At 40.8% G+C, this 23,557-nt stretch overlaps 1 protein-coding gene across 2 annotated transcripts in view; it reads right to left on the reverse strand.

Annotated features, from left to right (window-relative positions):
* The window catches only part of snx29 (sorting nexin 29), a 146,150-nt gene that overhangs the window by 106,231 nt on the left and 16,362 nt on the right, over window positions 1-23,557 (reverse strand). For both annotated transcript variants that reach the window (XM_085171253.1, XM_085171254.1), the window contains exons 12-14: window positions 19,674-19,737; window positions 18,143-18,271; window positions 6,874-6,959 (exon numbers count right to left, since the gene is read on the reverse strand). In XM_085171253.1, the coding sequence (XP_085027379.1) occupies window positions 6,874-6,959; window positions 18,143-18,271; window positions 19,674-19,737 (279 nt within the window). The remainder of the gene's footprint in view (window positions 1-6,873; window positions 6,960-18,142; window positions 18,272-19,673; window positions 19,738-23,557) is intronic.

The raw sequence follows: 23,557 nt of genomic DNA on the forward strand, positions 1-23,557 counted from the left end.
GAGAGCTAAAGAAGGTAACTCCTTCACATTTATAAGTCCCAATACGTCTGGCATAAACCTAACATAGCAGTTCCATGATTTCTACCAGGAAATCCTGAAGAAGAATATCTGGATATCGGTTCATGTCCTAAAGCTTAAGCACACTTGAGTTATGCAGAAAGACAATGAGATAAGCAGACAAGTAGAATGGCTCAAAAACCCTCCAGTGTGGCTGAATTTGAAAAAAATCTGCAAAGAAGAGTGGGTCAAAATTCCTCCGCAATGATGATGTGGAAAACTCATTGTCAACTATGTCAAAAGCATGATTGCAGTTCTTGCTGCCAAGGGTAGTACAGCCAGTTATTAGGTTTAACAGGCAATTATTTTTTCCACATAGAGCCAGGTAGGCTTGAATAGCTTTTTTTCCTTAATAAATGAAATCAGCCAGTTTCACTGGCCCACAGGGGACCATCAGTTATCTTAGTGGCGCTGAAACTCCCAGAATCCCCACATCTGCCCAGATTCATTTACTGACCCCCCTCGGAGAGGCCGTTCCCTCAGGTAAAGGAGTCAGTCAAACATCAGCGAGTGACCAGGCATAAAACCTCCACCTGGGACAATGAAACAATATCACACGTCAAGTGAGAAAGCATCCATTTTCCGGGAAATGTAAAGTTTTTGTAATTCAGTCAAGCCCCTGATTTCATCATGTGACTTCACACTAGGGCTGGGCTATATCATACCGTTCGCGGTAATACCGGTGTAATTTTGGGCAACGATAGGAAAATGACATATCGCGATAGAATATGGGTAAAACGCGCATGCGCAGTGCCTATGTTTACATACGCACATGGCGGCGACGCAGAATGAGAAGAGCGAAAGCGGATCGTTAAATGAAACGGATGAACCAGAATTGGTTTGTAAAAATGCTGCAGCTTCAGTGGTGTGAAACTGGTTTAGCTTTCGTCCGTCAGATAAACAACAAAGCACTATTTTTGGTAGCGCATGCTAGCGGGCTGTCATTATTATCGTGTTGTTTGGAAAATACGGCACACTTAAAATCAATCCTTTGATTTTTCTGAAAATCGACAGCGCCCCTTATAATCCCGTGTGCCTTATGTATGAATTCTGGTTGTGTTTACTGACCTCGAAACGATTTTATGTACACGGCACTCGAAAATCTGTCAAATGTTTCAGTACGACTTTGCTAAGCTACGAACCCGCACCGCTTGATGGATTGTCGGAGCATTACGGCTACCGTAGGCAGAGCCCCGCGGAGTGATACGTACTGTGCTTCAACATAATATTACCTTATTGTGTGTGTATAACCTCTTTTAAGTTTTGTGGATATTATACATGGTTATGCTGAGGATATGTCGGCCAGTTTCCACTGGAAATGCCTTTTGGTTAAACTGTCAGCAAGGAGTTTGTATTTGCACTGTTACATTTTTATATAACTTTAATGCACATAACAAACAGCTGCTTGTTTGAGTGAAAATACATTGATGGGGTTTTTTGCACTAATAAAGTTGTGGAGTTGTAAAATATTTTGTCTAGTGTCAATTATATCGTCAGTTATATCGTTATCGCAAATTTTCAAATGTATAGCGTGATAAATATTTTTGGTCATATCGCCCTGCTCTACTTCACACCACATCAATCCATCACAGTACCAGCATTAACTCACTATTTTTCACCCGCTCACTACAGTTAAGAACAGACTGCCACCACCATAGCTTTCTTTTTGAACTCACCTGTATAGTTGGAGAGAAGAGCCACATGCTTTAATAAAGACTAGCTTGACAATAGTTTATGAGATATGTCAGTGTGCATTACAGTATTTTTGGCATTTTGTTGTGCGTTTGCCACAATGACAATAAAATGATTCTGATCCTGATATGTTCCACGATGCAGGTCACTGCACTGCCTGCTGCCTGTAGCACAGAAATTCAGAATAAATGTACTCAAAACCAAACTAGATATGCTCGAGTCAAATCAGTTCTGAGTAACCTAGATGCATCACATTCCCCAAGTAAGGCCACAAACAAATAGATTGTAATTGGGTCAGTTTAATGGGGTTGAGTAGCGCCCCACTGTATTGGTCTGGGTATTAGATTACCCTAAGAGGATCCGAATATACTTGCCCTTAGCTTAAAGTGTGTATGGCATCATAACCGTCGCCAGCGGCATCTCTCCGTTTGGTTGGCTTCACTTTCAAGCAGGTCCTTTTATCCCTGACTCTATTCACATCCAATCTGACTAATCCCTTTCCCTTTCATTTTGGATCTAGATCTATATTCACGCAGGTCAGATTCAGATACGTGACAGTGATTCAAGAGGGTGACGCTAAAACTACAGTGAAAGAATGAATTTGGGGGTTTTGCATATCTTACAAATGTCTTAAAACCAAAGCAAAAACTAGCTTTCAATCTCACTACTGTAAATATATTATTTGAAAATCACTGCAAGACATCAACCTGCAACATCTCTGCACAAGAAATATTCAAGACCCAGAGACCAGGGCGCTAGAAGCTGTTTGGGCCATTAAATGAATGTTTACTGGAGGTCGAAGTATTCTTATAGCTTTTGTCACACTATCTGACTTATTCTTTCAGCTGGTAATCTTCAAAAATGTTCTGAACAAATAAAAACCTTTTACTAAAATCAGTAAAAAGGTTTAACTTGGAATTTTAATTCAAGGTCAAAAAGTAGGAGACTTTAGTGCGCTCCATTTTAGGATTATGCTGCCGTACATTAGCCCAGAGATCAATGAAAAGGTTTGAAATTGTTTGAGGCTGGCAGTAAAAATAAATAAAGAAGTAAATCTCCCTCCGCTGAGAATCGAAATCTCTCATTGATGCTTGTCAGGGAAAGGTTTTTTTCCCCCCTTTTCCCTCACCTGCGTAACGCCCGCGAGAAATAGATTTAGACCTCAAATGTTCATTCACTGGGAGAACTTCCAGGAATGAATGGTAGTGATTGGTCATTAGACTGTTTTTTTATACATTTATAGAGCTGTTACGGAAACACAACCTCTCTGACACATATTAGAGAGGTTCAGCATCACTACAAATGGTGATGAACCCGATAATGTTAGTAGTAAACCATGTTCTTGACACTAAAGAAAATCCAGGGATAAACCAGAAATGAACCTCATCAAGACCCAAATCCTGCAAGTAACGTCCACAGAATGACAAAAACTAACCAAAGGAAGACTTCCACCACAAAACATTGAAGCAAAGGGAAAAACAAGGAGAAAGGTCAGACTATCCTTACAAAAAAGTGGGAATGAAATGAAAGCAGGAAGTAAACTCAACATAAGTCAGTGATAAATTAAAACAGGAGCTTTTTCTCTTATGTACAAGTCTAGTATATCTACCACTTATGCAACATATGCATATATTCAAACAGCATTCATGCATGTGAAATGATTTGCAATCCACACTCTGTAATAAAATCGCACTGCTTCATATCCAAGTATAAGTGGTGTGGGGATATCCCCCCAAACAAACAGGGACAGACAGCATCACACATGGAAACACCAATTATCGCTTCTCTGAAACAGAAGGAAAGGAAAACCATCTTTTGTGGGATGTCAGTGGGTCTGACAGCGCCTGAGGAGCATTTGAGAGATCAAGTCTGCTTCGCTATCATTAGACAGGAGACGTTTCAAAAATGCAGCACACTGATCAGGGGGAAACATGCTGACAGCTCATAAAAAAAGGGGGTGCTTGTGTATCAATTGAAACCCCCCAGCAGCCGTGATTTTCTGCTCCCCTTAAACTCCTCGCATGTTATTTTGCCTCCTTCATTCCCAACGCACAACGGCAGGCTCTGGTAGTCGACATCAAAGCACGATGGAACGAGGCGCATCATTAGCAGGAGAAGACAGAGGCAAGGGAGGATGAAATCATTTAGACGCCGCTGCGGAGGGGGAATTACTATGCCTGTCGGGACGACGGTGGTGTGAATGGAGCGAGCGGGAGTGTGGATGGGTGGAGAGGAGAGAGAAATGGTACAAACGACAAGAAACTGAAAAGTCAACACGAGCAGGTAAGGTAATGAGTGGCGGCAAAACAAGAAGAGTGCAAAAGAAACAAGAGGAAGCCACAAAGTGAGGAGGAAACACAGATTGAGAAACTGCAGCGGGTGAGGGCTATTTCCTGATAATGCACACGCGTAAGGAAATCACCATTGCTCTTTCCAATCATCTCTCATCGTACGGTTCCTCCCCGCCATGGTCTCCAGTGTCAGCCGCTCAGGCGGCCCTGTTTGACGGGCTGAACACAGTAATTGCAGGAACCTGAAAGATGAAATGTGAACTGTTGTGATGTTTTAAACATGACTGATGATGTTGAAGGCCGAACTCGCACAGGTCCGGGCCTGCTTAACAACCGCAGACTCTCAATGATCATCAGTTGAATTCTTCTGAATAGAAGCATCTTTTTCGTAATTAATATAAAACGAGTTTTTAAAAACCATCAGATTTCTTTTATTGCAATTGAGATTAAAACTGCATGATAAGAAAACAAAATCCAGTTTCATGCAGGGGTCATTCCATCCAAAATCAGCCAATATTTAGAAGATTAGATCAAAAACTTATGGTGCAAAGCCTGAACATGAGTGCTGTGAAACTTTAGCTTCATATTTCAAATAGTTTTCGAGATCCATTTTTTTAAAAAAGTGATTTATCGACCGACTTTCAGGCATTTTATTCACACACTGAAATCTGAGGCAATGTTTGAACATGAATATCTCAAAGACTATCAGAGATAAAAGCCTGAAAATTTTCGCTGCCATTTCATACCTTAAAAATGAAACAGGCTCTGTAATTTGGAACAGATAAATCAAAAATGTATCTGCCTGAGTACTCATAACTTAAAATAAAACTAAAAGGCCAGCATGCCCACAAAGTCCCATATTTGTGTACAAGCTAACTAAAAACAGGCAACTAATGACAATTTCTACATGATAAATAGCAGAATTATGCACTACTGTAAACAAAAGCATGTAGAACACTATCGTGGGATTAGTCACAAAAATGAAAAAATCCCATTTTTATTTCAATTTCATGCTGGATTGAACAAATATGACAAGTTGAAACACACAAAAAATATCAGTGTATCCCATTCGCTTCCACTTCCTTTATCAGGGTCGCGGGGGCCGGAGCCTATCCCAGCTGTCATATGGCGAGAGGCGGGGCACACCCTGGACAAGTCGCCAGTCCATCACAGGGCTAACACAGACTCAGACAACCATTCGTACTCACATTCACTCCTGCATTCACACCTATGGGCAATTTTCCAATTAACCTACCCCCACTAAGTGCATGTCTTTGGACTGTGAGCGGACCGGAGAGAATATAACTTAGAAAATAATGTTGTTAAATATGTTCATATATTTTATTTTAGAGACCTGAGTCAAATATTTTAGAATATTTACTGCTCCAATTTGCACAAAAATTGTATAGTCCAAAGTTTAAATATGCAATATACAATGATTGCCTCAGTCTGTGACCACGATCCCGAGGTGGAAGTGTTTATTTTGTGACTGGATGGCGAGCGGCTGCTGGTGGTTCCTTGCTAATGCGAAGTCAAATTGGTTTCAAAGAGGTATACGGTGCTGCGCCAAAAACCTCTTTGCAATTTCTTTGGCTGCTAGCAGGTTTCCATGGTCGCCCATAGTTTGCATGGAGGAGTTTGCAAACCTGTAATGAAACTCCGACACAAACAAAAGGACAAAGTTCGCCTTCAAAGTAAAAGCTGCCCCTTTGAAATGTGTTGCTTTCGGTGGAAGGCCACACGTTTTAGTCTGAAGGCCACCCTTTTTTTTCCCAGTTTCAAGTGTCTACAGTTCACAGAATAAAAGGCAGATTCAACATATTCATGAATCAAACAGTTTATTATTGCTAAGGACAGACGACCTTTAACTAGTTATTAACCCTCCAGTTTTAAAAGTCATATGATAGCTTCAATGTTAATTAAATATAATGCAAAGTTAAGCCTTTTTAATGTTTTAGTCAAGGTACTGAGGCTGAGGCACACTATGGCTGATTTATCACCCATGGTTACATCATTGCTCACAGACAAACTGACTTTTCCGTGTATCGTTGGGCCTAACTGTCCATCTGGTCATTGGACTTTATAGTGCGGATGCTGACATGTTTTATCACTGATATAAATAATTAAAAAGACCCACATTTTAATACAAATTGAATTTTCCTCAAAATAAAGATAATATTCATCTAGGCTCAGGTTTCATGTTGGTGATAGTGTAGAGTAGACGCTGTAGTGCATTATTAGAAGGGTTACTGTTAAGAAAAACATCATAAAACATGAATTTAATAGGGAAAAGATGCACCGAACAAAAGCACAAAAAACTCAGTGAACCCTCTGGGTTTTAGAGATAACCACTCCCCCTTTTGTCCCATAGATTGCAATTGACCTAATATATGGCCCTCTGTTATCTGCAGTGTTCATTTTATTTGCATTTGACACAACAGAGGCTTATCTTGCTAGTTTTCACACAAAGCCTCGCTAACATCCCTCCGCAACACAAAAACAAAGTCAGAGATACCGAATCTTTTCAAAAACTAAAACTCTGGATAAATGAAAGTGAGCAGGACTGAGAGGGAAACCGGCTCTCTCTGTCTGACAGGGTCTCGAACTGTAAAAATAGAGGGTAGTCATCAGAGCCCCTGAGAAAAGCACCAGAACTGATCTGGCATATGAAAGAAAACCGATGACCTTATTTTTTGCTGTTTGCATCCATGAGCGCTGCTGTTTGAAAGCAAAATAGATGGACTGGGACGCTGATATGAAATCTAATTTCAGCTCATAATGATGCACGGAGAGAGCGCGCACACGTGTGTGTGTGTGCGTGTGTGTATTTTACCGTCATTGCCTTGGCTTCCTTCTCTCTTCAGCATCTGTACCGCCCCCACATATTTCTTCAGCTGGACCTTCAGGACCTCATTCTCCCTGCACAAACAGACACACAAAGCTTAAACAGAAGAAAACAGAGGGCTAAAACAAGAAGGTTATAGCTACAACGCACTGTATGCAGGTCGTTTTCAATGCCAAATATCCTTAGTGTCATTAAGAAAGGACACTTACAGATAACGTACTGATTAATGGAGAGCTAGGATGGCAATATTAGTGCAAAAATATACTGCGTATGACCGGAAGGTTCTCTGACAAAGTTTCTAGAAATTGTTTTTTCCTCTGGTTCGAGCTGGGCCCTTTAGTTCCCATTAAGGGAAACATTAATGATACAGCGTATAGTGATATTTTAGATAATGTGCACGTCCAATAGTGTGACAATAATTTGGTGGGAAATGTCCCTTAGCGTTTCAATATGAGCTCTTCCCCACAATGCAAATGTACATGAATTTAATAAACTTCTAATGTTCTCATTCAAATATCTGATGGATCGTCTTGGCTTTAGCTCCAGTCTGACTCTGCATGGCGTGATTTGAATGCAATCATATGGAAATCTTTTCACTCATGCAGAAATGATCATTCTAGAGCAAATTAAAAAATTATCAGACTAATTACTGCAAAGGTACTTGATGTAAAAGAAAAAAGAGATCGTGTGTCTCGAGCTCATGAATCTCAGTTCTGAATTTTTTGTTTCCTCTTCTATGTTTACTCTCTATCCAGACAAAGCAATACAGTTAGGTGCTTTACTATCTCCCAAATGAGAAAGAAGCCAGGCTGGCCTTGAGGCCTCTCTACTAACTGAAATAGAAGATGCCTGAGAAGAAAACACGAGGTCAGATCAGTGCACTGTAGTAAAGCTAGGCATGGCCTTTTCAAACCTCCCCAAAACAGTGAGACCCCAACAAATAAAGAGACCTACTTTTCCCACCCTTCACAATTATAGCTTACAATTCCATCAAACAGCTGCACTGCAAGCTTTGTGCCATCTTTTAAAAACACAGTTACTTGTAAATTTGGCGAGAATCCACTGTTACCCGGAGAAAAGAAACCACTTCAGCTGTTTCCAAATTACAGGCACATGTAATCGTACTGCTTGACTATCCCACACAGATCCAGCACCAGTGGGATAAACCGGAACACTAGTTATAGGTATATCAGGGCCTCTGATAGCTTGGAGATGCATCTTGAGAGCCCTTGAAAATGTAAACGCACATGTTGTACTGTGACTGAGGACACGGGCACAAAGACGCGGTGACAAAGAAAGGGACTGAGAGACAGACGCAGTCTCCTTACAAGCCGTAACTGGCTGAGCATCGTCGACTTTGGGGGAAGAAATCAATCAGAACTGGAAGTGCGGCTTTATGTCCTTGGCAGTTACATCTAACAGTCTTTGTCTTGCACCGCCGTCGCGCCCCCACACCGCCACCCAAACCCTCATTCTCCACGGGTGATGTTTGGTGCCCTGCTTATCAGCCCTCATTCACAACCAACAAAAGAGGGACCTCCAGGGAAACTTCCTGAAATCCACATGACGAGCTCTCAGTGGAGCCGTCCACACGGTTATCAGAACAACCCGCAGCCCAGATGCTTTTTCAGCCTGATTTAATTAGCTAATACACACCGCCTGCTTTACAGAGTGTGTGTGTGTAGCGGGTTGGACAGATACGCAGATATTCAGAACAGAGGACTCATTTTACTGATTTGTGTCTTGTGTCTGCAGGATTTGACATAATGTGAGACACGTGAAGCTCAGGTTAAAGTGTTCTTTTATTACGAACTCAATGAATTTGGCTCTTTTACTCGCCGTCTGTCACGATGACGTGTTAGAAATTGTTTTTTCACCCTTCTACGCGCACACAGCCTCTGCTCACTTGGTGGTTTCATCCTCCTAATCAATAGTCTCATTTTAAGACCACACAAAATGTGTAATGTAAAAGGAGGGGCTCTAAAAGCCTTAGCAGCTCTATTATCTTCATCTCTACGACGCATCTTTGTCCTCAGATTCTGTTAACATTCACAACAGTGCACTGCATTCCCAGAAGCCAGCGTTGCCAGATTATACTGTCATCAAGACCTTCAGTGGGTGCCTTTAAAGTCACCTAATCATCGTAAAAGTAGTTTAGTGTTCTGTTTTATTAAGAACCCCAGCTCCACGTAAGAGATAATGTTATCTCTATAATAAGATATCTGCACATCTGCAGGCCAGGGGTGGAAGCTTTCTGGCTTGTCATCTATTGATCAATCATGCTGCAGGCTTTGATTGCATGTAGGTGAACAGTCTGAGTTTAGAGGAAAAGAGAAATTAAAGTTGCTCAAACTTTTTTGTTTTTTTTAAAATAAATAATAACCCACGAATGGAGCAGGAAGTCATGGCCCTTAAAAATTAGCTGTGGCCTTCAGAAGCAGTTAAGCATACAAGCTAATGGACTGCAGATGATATTGCAGTATTGAATTACATAAAGACATGGCCACTTTATAAAACCCCTAATCACAGAGCTTGCCAAACAACTAGAAATTCATAATAGAGTTTAACCAGTGTCACTATCTGGAAGCGACAAGAAAATGGTTCTTTTCTTTGTTCTTTTTTAAACGTTTACTCAGGAAACCCTAAGTTAAGTTTATTGACATAGAAGTGGTGAATAAGTGAAGAAAAATGAGGAAGAGCCCTACATAACTGGGGCCCATTTACTACTTGTGTTACTGTAATTTTATTCAATTACATTTGAAAAACTATAAATAATATACGGTGGCTCTGAGAGGTCAAATGCACTGCGAGTTAAAGAAATCACCAGAACAGATAATGAGAAGTGACAGAAACCAAAACATGCGAAGGACTCCACTGAGACACTTTAAAGAAGCAGACGATTCGTCGGTGCTGTGCAGGTAATGTTTATTTTAACCGCATGATTCATATTATACTACAGATACAAGTTTGCTATTAGCATGTGTTCCACAGCTGATCCGTCATGTTGTTGTCTCCCCAAAACACTTCTTATTATATTAAAAAAAAAAAAAACACACTTTTTGTGAGTTTTTACAACATTTTTTGTACCATTTCCATTTTGTTTAGTTTTGTATTTTGCGCTTTTAAAGCTTTTTGGTTTTTTTTTAAGTTGCAGTGCGTTTGACCTCTCACGGCCACCGTAATAACACCCATCTAACAGACTACAGAAAACTAAATAACTGTATAAATATTAATATTTTTTCCAATAGGTGTTTTAGAATTAGATGCCAGTTTGCATGTTTTCTAAGAAAGAAAGAATTTATCCAGGTTTTTCTATTGTTGTTGTCGTTGTTGCTGTTGTTGTTACCAAAAATACCACAAGAAAAAAAAGGTTTTAGCTTCTCGGTCATGTAAAATGTAATCAGACAGGCACCAAACAGCAGACAGACAAAGCCCATAGGACTCAGCAGTGAAGAATTTAGCAGGTAAGAATTGACTCCCGGAGGAGTTGATGACGACAACAGAGCACAAAGCGTGAGTGTTTAGCAGGAGCCTCGCCTCTGTCAGTGCGCCCCAGGGTGGCTGTGGCTACAACGTAGCTTGCCGTCTGCAGTGTGTGAATGGGTGGATGACTGGATGTGTAAAGTGCTTTGGGGTCCTCAGGGACTAATAAAGCGCTATACAAATACAAGCCATTTACCACTTATTACTCGTTGCATTATTATTATTGGTGTTATATAAAACATAATACTAGGGAAATTATTTTCCCAAAGAAAAAAATCCAAACTGACGAAGTATTGATTTCAAGCCTCGACTATCTTCAGCAGGTGCTGTCGCTGCCTGTCATCCACTGTGAGCCTTTTCAAATCTCCACCGTCATTCTGCTTTTTTTATACCATTTAAATTATTATGCACTCACAATCATTTCAACAGTTGTTATTGCAAGCTGTCAATAGAAAATAATAACCAGATGCCTGTCAGCTATTCAAGAATAAAATAAATAAAAAGAAACACACACACAGTTTTGTTTGTTCTCGAACAGCCGTTCCAAAAAAATCATTCGGCGAGATTTGTCTGCTCTGAATAAACGATCCTTTGAACAAACAATACTTAGCGCACTTGAAATTGAATTCCTTTCTCAGGTTACAACAGCACGATAATGAACACATTTTGCTGAATTATTGATCACTCCGATACAAGTAAAACACTTTGTGCCGGTGTAATGTGCTTGCTTTTGGAAAACAATGCCTGGGCCGGGCAAAGCAAACAATCTTTCAACGGGATAAAATGTCACCTTGTTAAATACACTGCATCTGTCAACCTCAGCTGTGCTCTCCGCTGACAAGGAATTGTTGCTAATCAAGTGCATCAAGCCAGAATTATTTGGCTCAGGTTTTGGGGACTGATTCGAATTGCTGATTAATTAAACTTGAGCGAACTGTGCAAAGTACACTGAACGATGTGTACAACTCCCTCCATTAAGAGCTGAGCATGTCTTTAGCACGGTAACATATAAGATAATATAAGTGGCCTGGTGGGGAATGTACCCAAGGACTTGATAACACAGCGTGAGCATGGTTCTGACCAAAGCCCCAATAACTGAACTATTTTCAAGTGAGTATTTTCAAATCCAATTTCAGGGCAGAGGGATAAAACACAGCCTGGAGGTGTGATAAACACCCTAGGTGTCCAGTTTTGTGTCTGCAGTGGAGCAGCTTCCCTCAGGTCGTACCACAGCTCAGCCTCCCACATGCAATAAAAAATAATCCACCTGCTTAACACACAGCTCCTCTGTTTTTGCAAATACTTTTACATTTTTACTGCTTTATTTCATGTTGTTTCTAAGTGTTGCGCCCCCTCAGCTCGATCCTTCCATGGAGGGCAGCAACCACACACTGTATTTTAAATACCCACTAAGACTGAACTCGTTGACTTTCGGTTTGCAGCAACTTCCTCAATGCCTTCAGTGAGTCTATCAAAACAAACTCAGTTCAGCGCGCCAGATATGTTCAGAACCACAGGACGAGAATTAAATAATGGATACGGAACAAAATTAAACAACAAAGCCAGAAGGGAGGAACGCCGCACAATTTCTCAATTCCAAAATTGAGAGCGATCCATTAAATTATCTGGTGCTTCCACTGGTGAGCAGGACGTATAAACGTGACACATTCAAACTCATCTAAAACTCAAAGTAGGTTGTCTGCCTTGAGGGATGCTAAAGTTTTAAATTAGCGTGTTGAAAGTTAAGGACTCGGCATCTCTGTTAAATAAACTGCATCCTTCATCCAGCGGATATGGGACCAGCCACACACTGCTTTCTCATTAGGGGCCAACGTCTGCTCTAGAAACATTTAGTGTAAATGTCTGCTTAGAGGATAAGCCTATTAACTACACTGGGCAGTAAAACTGTTGAAGTCATCTCATCTTCCTCAATGCGAGATAAGTAAGAAGGATAAACCGTGTGCGTGCAAAAGATTTTGAAAAAAAGCAGCATTGTTTTGTGCGTGAAGGAAACGGCGGGGGGAAAGAAAAGCTACGTGGCTTAGAAACATAAGTATTTTATGTGCAAGTGAATGGGAGTGGGGAAAGAGCAAAAAACAGTGTGTGCTTAAGAGATAAAGAAATTATGAATATTTTGTTTAAAAGAAAGCAAAGAATGTGAAGTCTGAGAATGGGTTTTATATAATGCAAACACTGTAAGACACTGTTAGAAAGCCAGTAAAAAAAAAAAAAAAGGAGGGGGGGGGCTCTTATCTTCTCTTAGAGTACAAGCAAAAAAAAAAAAACTATCTGAAAAGGAAAGCTTAAACTCAAACTACATACAGTAATTACTTAAACTGAATAGATGCCCTGGAGTGATTTTTTTGTATTACATTTCCCCATCCCTCCGTTTATTATCCCATGGTCTAAAGCCATCCTAATGTGCAATAAACACAGCATAAATTGGCTCTTCTTCAGGTACAGTCTGGTTCTGTTTGGAAGTAGTGGATGAGAGGTTTAAAGACGCCTTCAGAGATCAGTAGCTCAGTCGCTAGGTAATGCTCCTGAGTGCAATTTACTGCACTGCCATCTTTAAAAAACATAAATAAAAAGCCCTTAAAGCAGACATTCTCTCTCCTGACACACTTCTAGAGGCACATATATGCATTATACATATAGATAAATCCACGCAGAGGCACAGCATGGCTGTGGGGTGGAGGGGCTGGGTTGTTAAAACTTCCGTTTGGGCAGAATGACATAATTGAGTAAACACCCCCAACAAATAAACCGGGCAAACATCACAGCCGCTTGCTCTGCCACTTTATTTTATTTTATTTATTTATTTATTTTAGAAAAGCCGTACCAGACTGCTTGGAGAAAGGCGGCTCTGCCAGCTAAGAAAAAGGCATCTGCTCTCGTTTCTTTTGCATGCGAGTGTGTGCGCGCACGTATGTGTCCGCCTGTCCAACCACCCCCTCTCCCTGTGACGAGGAACTGCTAGCTGGCCCGAGCCCACTCGACTGGCCGCCTTCCCGTCTTCCTGCTGCGAGAGGCCTGCTTTCCGCTCTGCCAACTGTCGCATAAAGAGGGGGGCAAGAAATAGTCGAGGGGAAAGATTTTCTGTGTGTGTGCACGTCTGTCTCACTATTCTCTGAGGAATGAGCTTGAGGGTTAGACATTTAGAGCAAGGTCAATTGGTGTGGGACATTGCTATTTAGCAACAGCTTTCTGGTGATTTAATGCCTTGTGTCATTAGAAATGAAGGAATGAATATTAATCACAGCATTAATTAATAATATTCCAATATGCATTGCCATTAGGGAGTCATCACATTGATAACAAATTCATTTTACGGTGTAATAATGACGAGGATCATCTTAAGTGACAACAAAAACAAGGAGGCATCCAGATGGTAAGAGGAAAGGGCAACCAGTTTCAAAGTGCAGATCCTCCAGACTTTTTCGTTTGTTTGTTTTTGCCACAGTAGCTACTGAAGATAAAAGTCTGAAGCTTTTACTTTCGTTCTTATCATGAAGATAATTCACGACCTGTAATTTGGGACAGATGCATTAAAAAAAAAATGCTTGAGTATTGGCTAGTTCAAATGTCAAGTAAAAACTCGAGCACTATTGCAAAATCCCACATTTGAGTACAAATTAGCAAAAAACCTTTTACACTCTTTTGAAATATAACTATATGATATTTAGCACTCGCTACTAGTTGTCTTTTGCTATGTGAAGTTTCTTTTTTATTAAGGTGTACTCAAATATAACTAGTCATTGCACAGAGATTTTTTAATGTATCGGTCCCAAATTACAGGTCCTGAGTCGTGTTGATCATAAGAAAGAGCAGTGAGAAGGCTTCAAGCTTCAGGCTTTTACCTTTAATGGTTTTTGAGACACTGATGTTCAAATATTGCCTCAGATTTTAATGTGCTGAAAGTAGGTCGATGGACCATATTTCTAAAAAGAATGTGTCCTGAAAAATATTTGATATATGAAGCTGAAATTTCACAGCACTCGTTAGATAAATTCAACTTTTGGACCATAAAATTGTCGCAAATAAGAGAAGGTTGCGCATAAGGCCCATGTTGATTTCAGATGGAAGGACCCAATTATAAGAATCAGTCTAAACTCACAGGATGGTCACACCAAAAACTACGACTTTTATCTATTAGCTCCAATTTATATGAAGCAAAACATTTAAGATTTTACTTGCTACATGTGCAATATTCCTTCATAGGAAATCCAACAGGTGATGGAAATACATAGAATGCAAATGCTTGGTGTGCGTACAGGACCACAAGAGAGGACTATTACATATGCGCTTGGGTTGTGGGTTACAATGTCACAATGTGTGAGTACGGGTCTTACACTCTCGTGCTATATGTGGATGGATCTGTGAGTAAGTCGGTAAAGTGGGCAGCTGCTCGTTTTAGCCCACTCCCCTCTGCCTGAGTCTACGTCAGCCGGAATCTATGTATGGAGGCTTGCTCATCCTCTGCCACCCCCATGTACGACCAGGCTCACACACACGCAGGCATCCATACACGCTATGTGTATATAAGACACTTCCTTTAGTATGGGTATCACTCTACTATGTAAGAAGGATCGTTCAGAAGATTTCTAAAATAAGCTAATGACTTCCTCAAACAGCAGGACCATCTGGTGGTAAAGATAAAAAGTTAACCTGCACAGTGCCAGAGGCAGCAAAGTGATTCCTCTCAAAGTAATCTCAGATTAAACAATGTCTCGATTAATTAAACGGGAGTAAAGCACTTCCATCGGGTCAACAAGAAAACCAGTCGTTCTTATGAGTGTTAAGATGTTACCATTTCAGTGTCAAAACGGACTCAATTCCCCATTAACGCAGTAATGATGAAGAATTGTGGGGCACATAGCAACAGTTGCCAGTAGCCGCTTTCACAGAAGCTCCAAGCCCTCATTCAGCGGCTAGCTGCTCCTTCAACGGTATTTATAGCTGCTATTGATCGAGACAGATTTGGCTGAGAAGGAAAAGCAGCACTTGAGATTTAGCAGCAGACTACAGAAACGGATTTATGTGTCTGAGTGCGTCTTCAATTGATTGTGTGGAAATGCATACTGTATGTCACAGTCATCTCTTGTTCTCACTGCCTCTCTACCTCGTGTCATTTCCACCCCATTAAAGTGCTCCATATGAACATCATCACATATTAAACGGCTCAGTCAGCTGCTGCCCTGTCCGCTCCCAACAACAAACCCATCAGATTCAGTCTCCACACACTTAACTTGAGTCACCCAATCAATCCCAGATAGTGGATTGATTTACTGTGGGAGGCTACAATCTTGCTTGCTGGGGCTTTCTGTTTCGCCTGCTGCAGGATGACTAGTCGTCTATTTAAAGGGCTCAGGGCTTGACTGAGGACTCTGGGCACATGCCAAGGTGATAGAAGCCACTTTCAGTGAACCGTAGGTGGTCAATTATTGGGATAACACTGACTGTATCTGCGATTTAGGAAAAGGAAATCTCACACACCGAGTATGAATGGGGTAAAGTTTCCTACTCTGCTCTGACGTGTATCCTCTAGTTCTTTTAATCATGAGTAGACTGAACTCGATGGGGAAACTAAACAGTGCACAAATATAGTTTCCTTTTCCTGTCTGCGTAAAGCTCTTGCCATTAGTGGTAATTACTGTTATTATGTGTAAAACAGTGACGCAGGTACAGCAGGTCTAAGGAAAGGCCTTGCACAATCCTCAGCAACAAGGCAGCTTTAATCACAGACATGAAAGTGCTTGAGGCTATTACAGCTTTAACACAGTGTTTACTTCTGCTCTGCTGACTGAAAACTTTTTGGGTTAAATATGTGGATCCATACAGCTAATGAATGGAGCAGTCAATAACACGCCTGTATCTTTGACTCCACTGAAGTGTAAAACACAGGTGTAACTGCTAAGGACTATATTCAGTTGCTGTCAGTGTTTTTGCTGCACTGCCCCATCTGGAGACACTCTGTTTACATGACTTGGATGATCATGCAGTTCCATCTGCATTCTACTGACAGTGTCTCCATAAGTGCAAACAAAAAGCCAAAATGCATGTTTTTAACGCATTAAGCGGTTAATGCTCAATGTGCCAAAATATAAAATATTTAAATGTCATGCAGCTCCATTTCTGGAATTCTAAAAGTGTTTTCAAACACTGGTATGATAAATCCTCCCACCACAACATCATCCATACACCATTTGTCCTTAAACTACAATCAGCAGCCATTTGGGTTTTTATGTTTGTTTGGGTGCACTTTGCTGGCGCTGGGCTGGATGCCCTTTTGCTTTTAGAACAGATGTAATTCTTCATGACACAGATTTAGCAAGGTGCTGATAACATAATAGCATCACACAGTTGCTGCACATTTGTCAGCTGCACATCCATGATGTGAATCTCTCGTTTCAGTCCGGATGACTGGATTGAGATCTGGTGACTGTGGAGGCCATTTGAACATGACACAGGACCTGAGGGATACACGTGGCCCTGAAGCCTCATCGGAAATGATCTCAGTGGAAGGGTGGCTGTCAAGAAGCCATTCTTAAGGAGGGGAAACCAGGAGAAAAAGGCTGAGGTATGAAAAATTACACAAGAACTGGACTCAAAATATCCTTTTATGGACTCAAAATGTATGAAGGAGAGGTACAACAGTGTCTACAGCCATCTGTAAAGCATAGTGGAGGCTCTGTCATGGTTTGGGGACGCGTTTCAGCCAGTGGTGTTGGGGATTTCGTTAAAAGTGACAGAATTATGAATGCAGAAAAATACAGTCAGATTTTGAGCCACCATGCAATGCCATCTGTCATCTGTGAAGCGTGCCATTAGAAATCGTTTTATTTTTCAGCATGACACTGATTCCAAACACACTGCCAATGGAGTGAAAGCATACCTGGATAGAAAAACAAACACTGGAACATTATCAGTCAACATTACTGAAGCAGTGTGGGATCGTCTTGACAGAGAACAGAACAAAAGCCAACATCAAAGAGCTTTGAATGTCCTTCAAGAAACCTGGAGAAATATTCCACAAGACTACCTAAAGAAATGACAAGAAAGCTGCCTAACAGAGTTCAGACTGTGTTAAAGCACAAAAGGTGGTCCTAACAAGTATTGACTTTCAAACTCATTAGAATTGTGCAAACTGTTTTTCCCCTCTTCCATACATGTGCGCACACTTTTCAATCCATGACTGCACCTATTTCTCATTTTCCCCGCAAAATATATTGACTCAAGAATATATAAATTTAAAACTCCTGTATGGGTAAATATAGATCTGTGCCAGAAAATCATAAATGTTACAATTTCTTGCTAGAGGTGAAACCAGAAGATCATTTGACATCATATTCTGCCACTATTTTGTGTGCCCAAAGGGTTATAGAGTGGAAGCTTCGAATGGGACTTCATTTGTTATATCAGCAGTGCCATTAACAACTTTCTGACTGAAAGTCAACAAATTGAATAACCCGTGGTCCAAAGTGTCAATAAGAGTAAAAAATGAGTTTTCTGACCAGTAGACCAAAACAAATAAATAGTCTGTTTATGTCAGCGTGCAAATGCTTTGGCCACACACAATAATCTAAATTTACCGTCACCTGAAATCAAAAGCAGTATTTTTAAATCTGCACTCTTTGCTGTCATTAATTTGTTAAGAGTGCATTAGCTTGTTAAACATTAATAGAATAAGTCCCCTGCTACGTGCAGTTTTAATCTTCCATTGTGCAGGCAGACGTTACGTATTAACGTATGGTCCGCAGGCATCACGTGTTACCTGGCCAGCGCCTGGACCTTCGCTGAGTGCCTCTCTTCCAGTTCTGCCAGCTTCTTCTTCAGCAGATCGGTTTCCTGCCTCAGGCCTGCTGAGTGCTCCATCTCCCCATCCAGCAGACTGCGAAGAGACCTAAAGAAAAAAAACACTTTAAAAAGCAGCTGCCCTGCACGTTTATGCATAAATAACACAAGCTTCTATCACTATCACATTCAGGTAGCATCCCATACACAGGCTTAATCCTCTAAATGTTAAAATACTGGGGATGTTATTTTCATAAACAGATTAGATAAACTATGACGATACTTGCTTTAATTGCAGCACTAACTGACAGACTGATTTACATTTAGCTCTGATATAAAATATTGAATCAGCACTTAATCTGTGCCTGTGTCGTTAATTTAATACCCTAAATTTAAATCATTTAGTATGAAATTCTAACCTCTGCTTGGCAGGAGATTCACTTTAATTATATAGAGAGATCCTCGCCATCTTCTTAAGGAAACCATTCATAATATTCAGGCTAGTAAATCCTTCTTTGTCATCGGGTTGTGTATCACCTGCTTTCATATGCGCTGTTCTGCAGCTTTTTTTCAAAAAGAAAACTTCTTAAAATCGACTTTAATCATCAGACCTTTTTAGACACTTGTGGTATTTGTATTTTAATGATCTTTTCTTAACTGCTGACTTGGGTTTTTCTGCTCTTTTAGTTATTTTAGATTTGTTGTGGTGTACCTCAGGGGTCCATGTTGGGTCCTACTCAGTTCTCATTATATATGCTGCCTTTGGGATCGATTTTCAGGAAGTACAAAATTCACTTCCATTGTTACGCTGACACCATCCAGATTTATTTTCCCGTCTACGAGATGTTAGAGACTGGTTAACACAGCTTTTATCACCTGCGTCAGATTCCCAAAGCAAAATCCCATCTTCCTCCAAAAGGCCTTAAAAATTACTGCAATAGCTTGTATCTGTTTGTTGCTCGCAGGCAGTCAAAATGCTGCTCCTTTAACAGATTTTGCATCACTCCAGTTTCATCAGGTCTATAAAGGCTCCCTGTCCATTTTTTATGTTAGAAAATGTGAGATCCTTTTACTTATTTTTAATTTTTAAATGGCAACCAACTATTTAACCAAGCAGTGCAACTTATACAACTCCAAATTCTCATAGTACAGCCATGGTTTCCATTAAAGCAGTTTAGTCTATTTTATTGTATTTTTGGTTTTTATGTTTTATTTCACTGTATCGTTTTTAATTTACTGATCAGTTGTTTCATCTTGTTTTCTTTAATTAACTTGTAAAGTACTTCAGTCAACCTTTTTGCTTTCAAATCTATAAGAGAAATAAAAATGTATTGTATTTTAGAGCTTATCAATATTGACCTTTGACTTTCAGCATGCTTAACTTTTTTTTTAGCATCTATTAAATCGCTGCAAGTCACAGTCTCTGGAGGTCTTCCAGCCTAAGTACGTGTGTGTGATGGAGCATTGAAAAGTTTGCGAGCAGCAGGTAAGAGGAGTGAATCCCGACGTACGTGTTTTGTTCTTCCAGTTCGTCCTTCCTGTTCATCATGGCTACAATGGCCTGACGCAGCTCCACTGCAGAAGAGACACTGCGGTGAGATTTCTGCATAGAAACTGCTTCCAATGCATCACAGACACACAGAGACTACACACAGTAATATGCATAAACTCATATCATACAGCTTTCAAATGTAGAAATAACAGCATCCCACACGCCGCACTTGCTGTATTAATGTGAGATTTTTGTTCTGTCACAAAGATGAACTGCTTTGATAAAATCAGGTTTAACTTTCTTTTTTTTTATTCAGCTGACAGGAGTTATACAGAATGAGATCTATCGGACTCACAGAGAGCAGCACTTTTATTGCCACAATAAAACATACTTTTGTGGTAGCTACTAAAAACTTTGAAGAAAGAAACAAAGCCAAGAAAATCTAAGAGTGAATTCAGGTTTAGATTTGGGTTCTCTGCTCTGCCGTGCTAGTAAACAAAAACACAATTACCTCACAAATATCTAATAATTACAATCATCTGAAAATAATTTGCTTTTATTTTACTGAGCAGGCATTCCCTCTTTTGTACTCGATTCTCACAACAGAGCAACGTAAACTGTGCTGATACTGTGTGCGCCACTCCTGAGGCTTCAATTAGCTTTATTCCAACTGTCAGCAGGACGACAAAACCATCATCTTTGTCTCAAAAGTAACACCAGCCATGTTCACGGGGTTGTCAATAAGAACTGTCATAAGCTTAAACAACAAAGAGGTTGATGAGCCATCATAATATCACGGCTGTGTTCATACATGTGTTAATAAACATAAACATCCCCACAGCCCAGTTTATTTCAAATTAAAAGCTTGACCAGATGCTGAAGTTCAATCAGAATAAGGGATTACAGTACCAAGGTTATACTAGGGTTTCTACCTTCTGAACTTCTCTCCGACTGTGTTGATCAGTAATACAGACCTTTATTAGCCAACAGTAGCCTGACTGCTGTTACCGAGAAATCCTCAGACCTGAAAATGCAGCAGGCCTCGGGTTCCCTGGTGTAGGAAAATGCTCGGCCATCGATGCCACTGACTGGACCTAACATACCCCACAATGCATCCAACTAGGAAGCTCTGGGATATTATGTGTCATGCATCCAAAGCCACAACATAGCACCACGGTCTGTCCAGGAGCTCACTGATGCTCGGATCCATGTCTGGGAGGGGATCCCCCGGGACAACATCCACAGGAGTGTGCCCAGATGTTATTATGAGTGCGTACAGGCATATGGTCTACTTAGCCACAGGATCACCTGATGACTTCATCCAGCCCTCACACTGTTGGTGGTTTCGCTTTGACTGACTGTTAAAATCAGTAAAGATTTTAAGCTTCAATATTTAGTTCATCAAGATGTGTGATTTAAGTGTTCCATTATTTATGTATTTGTTTTCGAGCAGTGTATTAACACAAATCCATGGGATCAAATTCAGATTGTTTATATCTTCATAGTGGCAGGGAGGCAATAATAACAGAATGGTGGCTGTCAAGTGCCAGGAGCAAAACTGTGTGACTAAAACTCGGGAACAACTCAAGAAAAGATTGAAATGAATCACTGAAAATCAGAGTTTGAGTGCACAGCAAAATATCTGAAACTGGGCAGGACCACTCGAAATTTTGGATACCGCCGCTCTAAAGTTTGGCTAAAAAAAACAAAAACAAAAAAGAAGAGCAAGCTGAAGCAGTAAAAAATTCTTGACCTTATGAATTATATATGTCTATGGAGTTACATCAAAAAAGACAAATCAAATAGCTCTGAGGAAAACAGGTTTTTTTTTCTTCCAATTTCTGACATTTCATAGACCGGAAAATCAATTCACAGAAAAAATAACCGACAGATTAATCCCTAATAAATATAACGGTGACATTTGTGTCATATGTGTGGCAGCAACTTCAGTTTAAAGGTCTCCGGGTCTTTTTCTTCCAGCTTAAAGCGTCAGTCAGTGGAACTGTATCAGTCGCAGCCAAAGTCTGCCAGCAGTCTGCTGCCGGGTGATGCTAATCTCCATCCTGATGTTGAGGACAGATTTGGGCCAGGCTGCACAGTTGCACGGTGACTCATCTCCATAGTTACGCTCGCAGGTGAGCGTTGAGGTTTCAAAGTGCCTAACTAGGCTGTTACCAGGACTTCCATAAATATTAACCGTGAGACACAGAGCTAATGCATCCTGCATTTTGCACACATGCAAAATGCAGGATGCACCTTAGCTTTGTTTTCATGGCTAATGTAGGGTGTCGATATAGCCACAGACATGAGTAGGTCTCTCCTCTAACCCCGGGATAAGTGCCTGTTTGGAGGAGGACGAGGAAAAAGGAAAGGCGAAGAAGAAAGGCGAAGAAGAAAAGCGAGGAGAAAGGGAAAAACTCGATTATCTCCACAGCTCCATTCTCCACATCAGCAGGCCAGAAATAAACGTGACCTTTAGTCCAACCACGCGTTCACAGCGGGTGCCACGGACGAGCCATTAGGGACTTCAGTAGAGCCAGACGCCCCTCTGTCCTCACAAGAGGACGTGAACAAATTACAGTACAAGTCTGTGTGCAGAAAGACAGACGCACGCACCTCTGTGCTCACGCTCTGCCTGGAAGAGCCATCGTTCCAGGAAAACAAGACAGCGTGCACTTCCGCCAGCACGCCCCGGCTCAATCGTTCCAATAACAGATGCATTAGGCGAGAGCTACGCCTTGTAATAAGGGAGTCTTGTGAATTACAAACTCCATACTCTCCAATCAGTGGACCGCTTGGCCTCATGAGCTGTCAGACCCAGAAGGAAATCACTGAGGCAGAGCTCACACTGCACCCCTCATCCTTCTTTTTTCTCCTAACACAGTTTTTCCTTCAGGTTCTCCAGCACGCCTTTAAATAAATCCAGCACCTTCTGAATTTAGCAAAAATGTACTCACTAAACAGGCAAACAACATCAAGGCTGCCCTTCGGTGTGCTCTAATAACATAGTACAAATTTATAACACAATGTAAACCTAATCCGCTCGAGTAATTTAGTATTTTGCATGCATCACTCTGGTGTTTTCACAGGCTCACCGTTACTCTTGTTGACAAGTCCACTCAATTCCATGTATGAAATAGTGGCACGTCTCTATGGAAAGTTTAACCTGCAGTTCAGATCAATACAAAGTGGATTTTACCTAAAGGCAAAACTCAGAGTGAAATGCTATAAAATCAAGGTTTAATCAGACATGTTCTACGTATTTTTCCTTCTCCTTACGGACGATTTTGCACAAATCTCAGGGGGAACTGTTGTTTTGGCTTAGGTGCAAAAGCAACAGAGCCAGGGAGAGCAAAGTGAATACGAGTTTTTCAGCTGAGAAAAAAGCTCTGATCTTTTACTGAAAATATAAAAACTGAACCAAGTCAAAAACGGTATCTCTGCCTCTGTCCACTGGTTTCCTCCTTGTGTGATGTTACTCAGTCTGGAGAGAAGCTCTTTTGCTCTTTAAGGTCTGATACCTAAATGTGACGTTAGAGTTTCAGGCAGGATTTGTCTTTGAAGGAAAAAAAAAAAAAAACCATCCTCCGCTATTGAAATCTGCTATTCTACATCTTTTAAAGGCCTCGTGTAACCATGAAAACCATCCTCTCTGCTCTTTGCCTCTATGACAGAAATTTTAGATCACCAGCTCTCTCTCCTTCTCTCTCTTTGACCCTCTGGCCTCCTCTTACTGAGGACTAATAGACTAGACGACCACTCAGTCCCGGTGCTTAAGAGCAGTTCCCCCTCACCTTTCCTCCTCTGGCTTTCTCCGTCTTTCTCTCTCTCACACACACTAAATCCCAAAATCTCAAACAGCATCCGTCTGGGCGTCTAAGGGTCTAAGCTCTGATTAGCTCC

The sequence above is a fragment of the Neolamprologus multifasciatus genome, chromosome 8 (genome assembly GCF_963576455.1).
Source record: "Neolamprologus multifasciatus chromosome 8, fNeoMul1.2, whole genome shotgun sequence".
NCBI classification, from domain to species: domain Eukaryota; kingdom Metazoa; phylum Chordata; class Actinopteri; order Cichliformes; family Cichlidae; genus Neolamprologus; species Neolamprologus multifasciatus.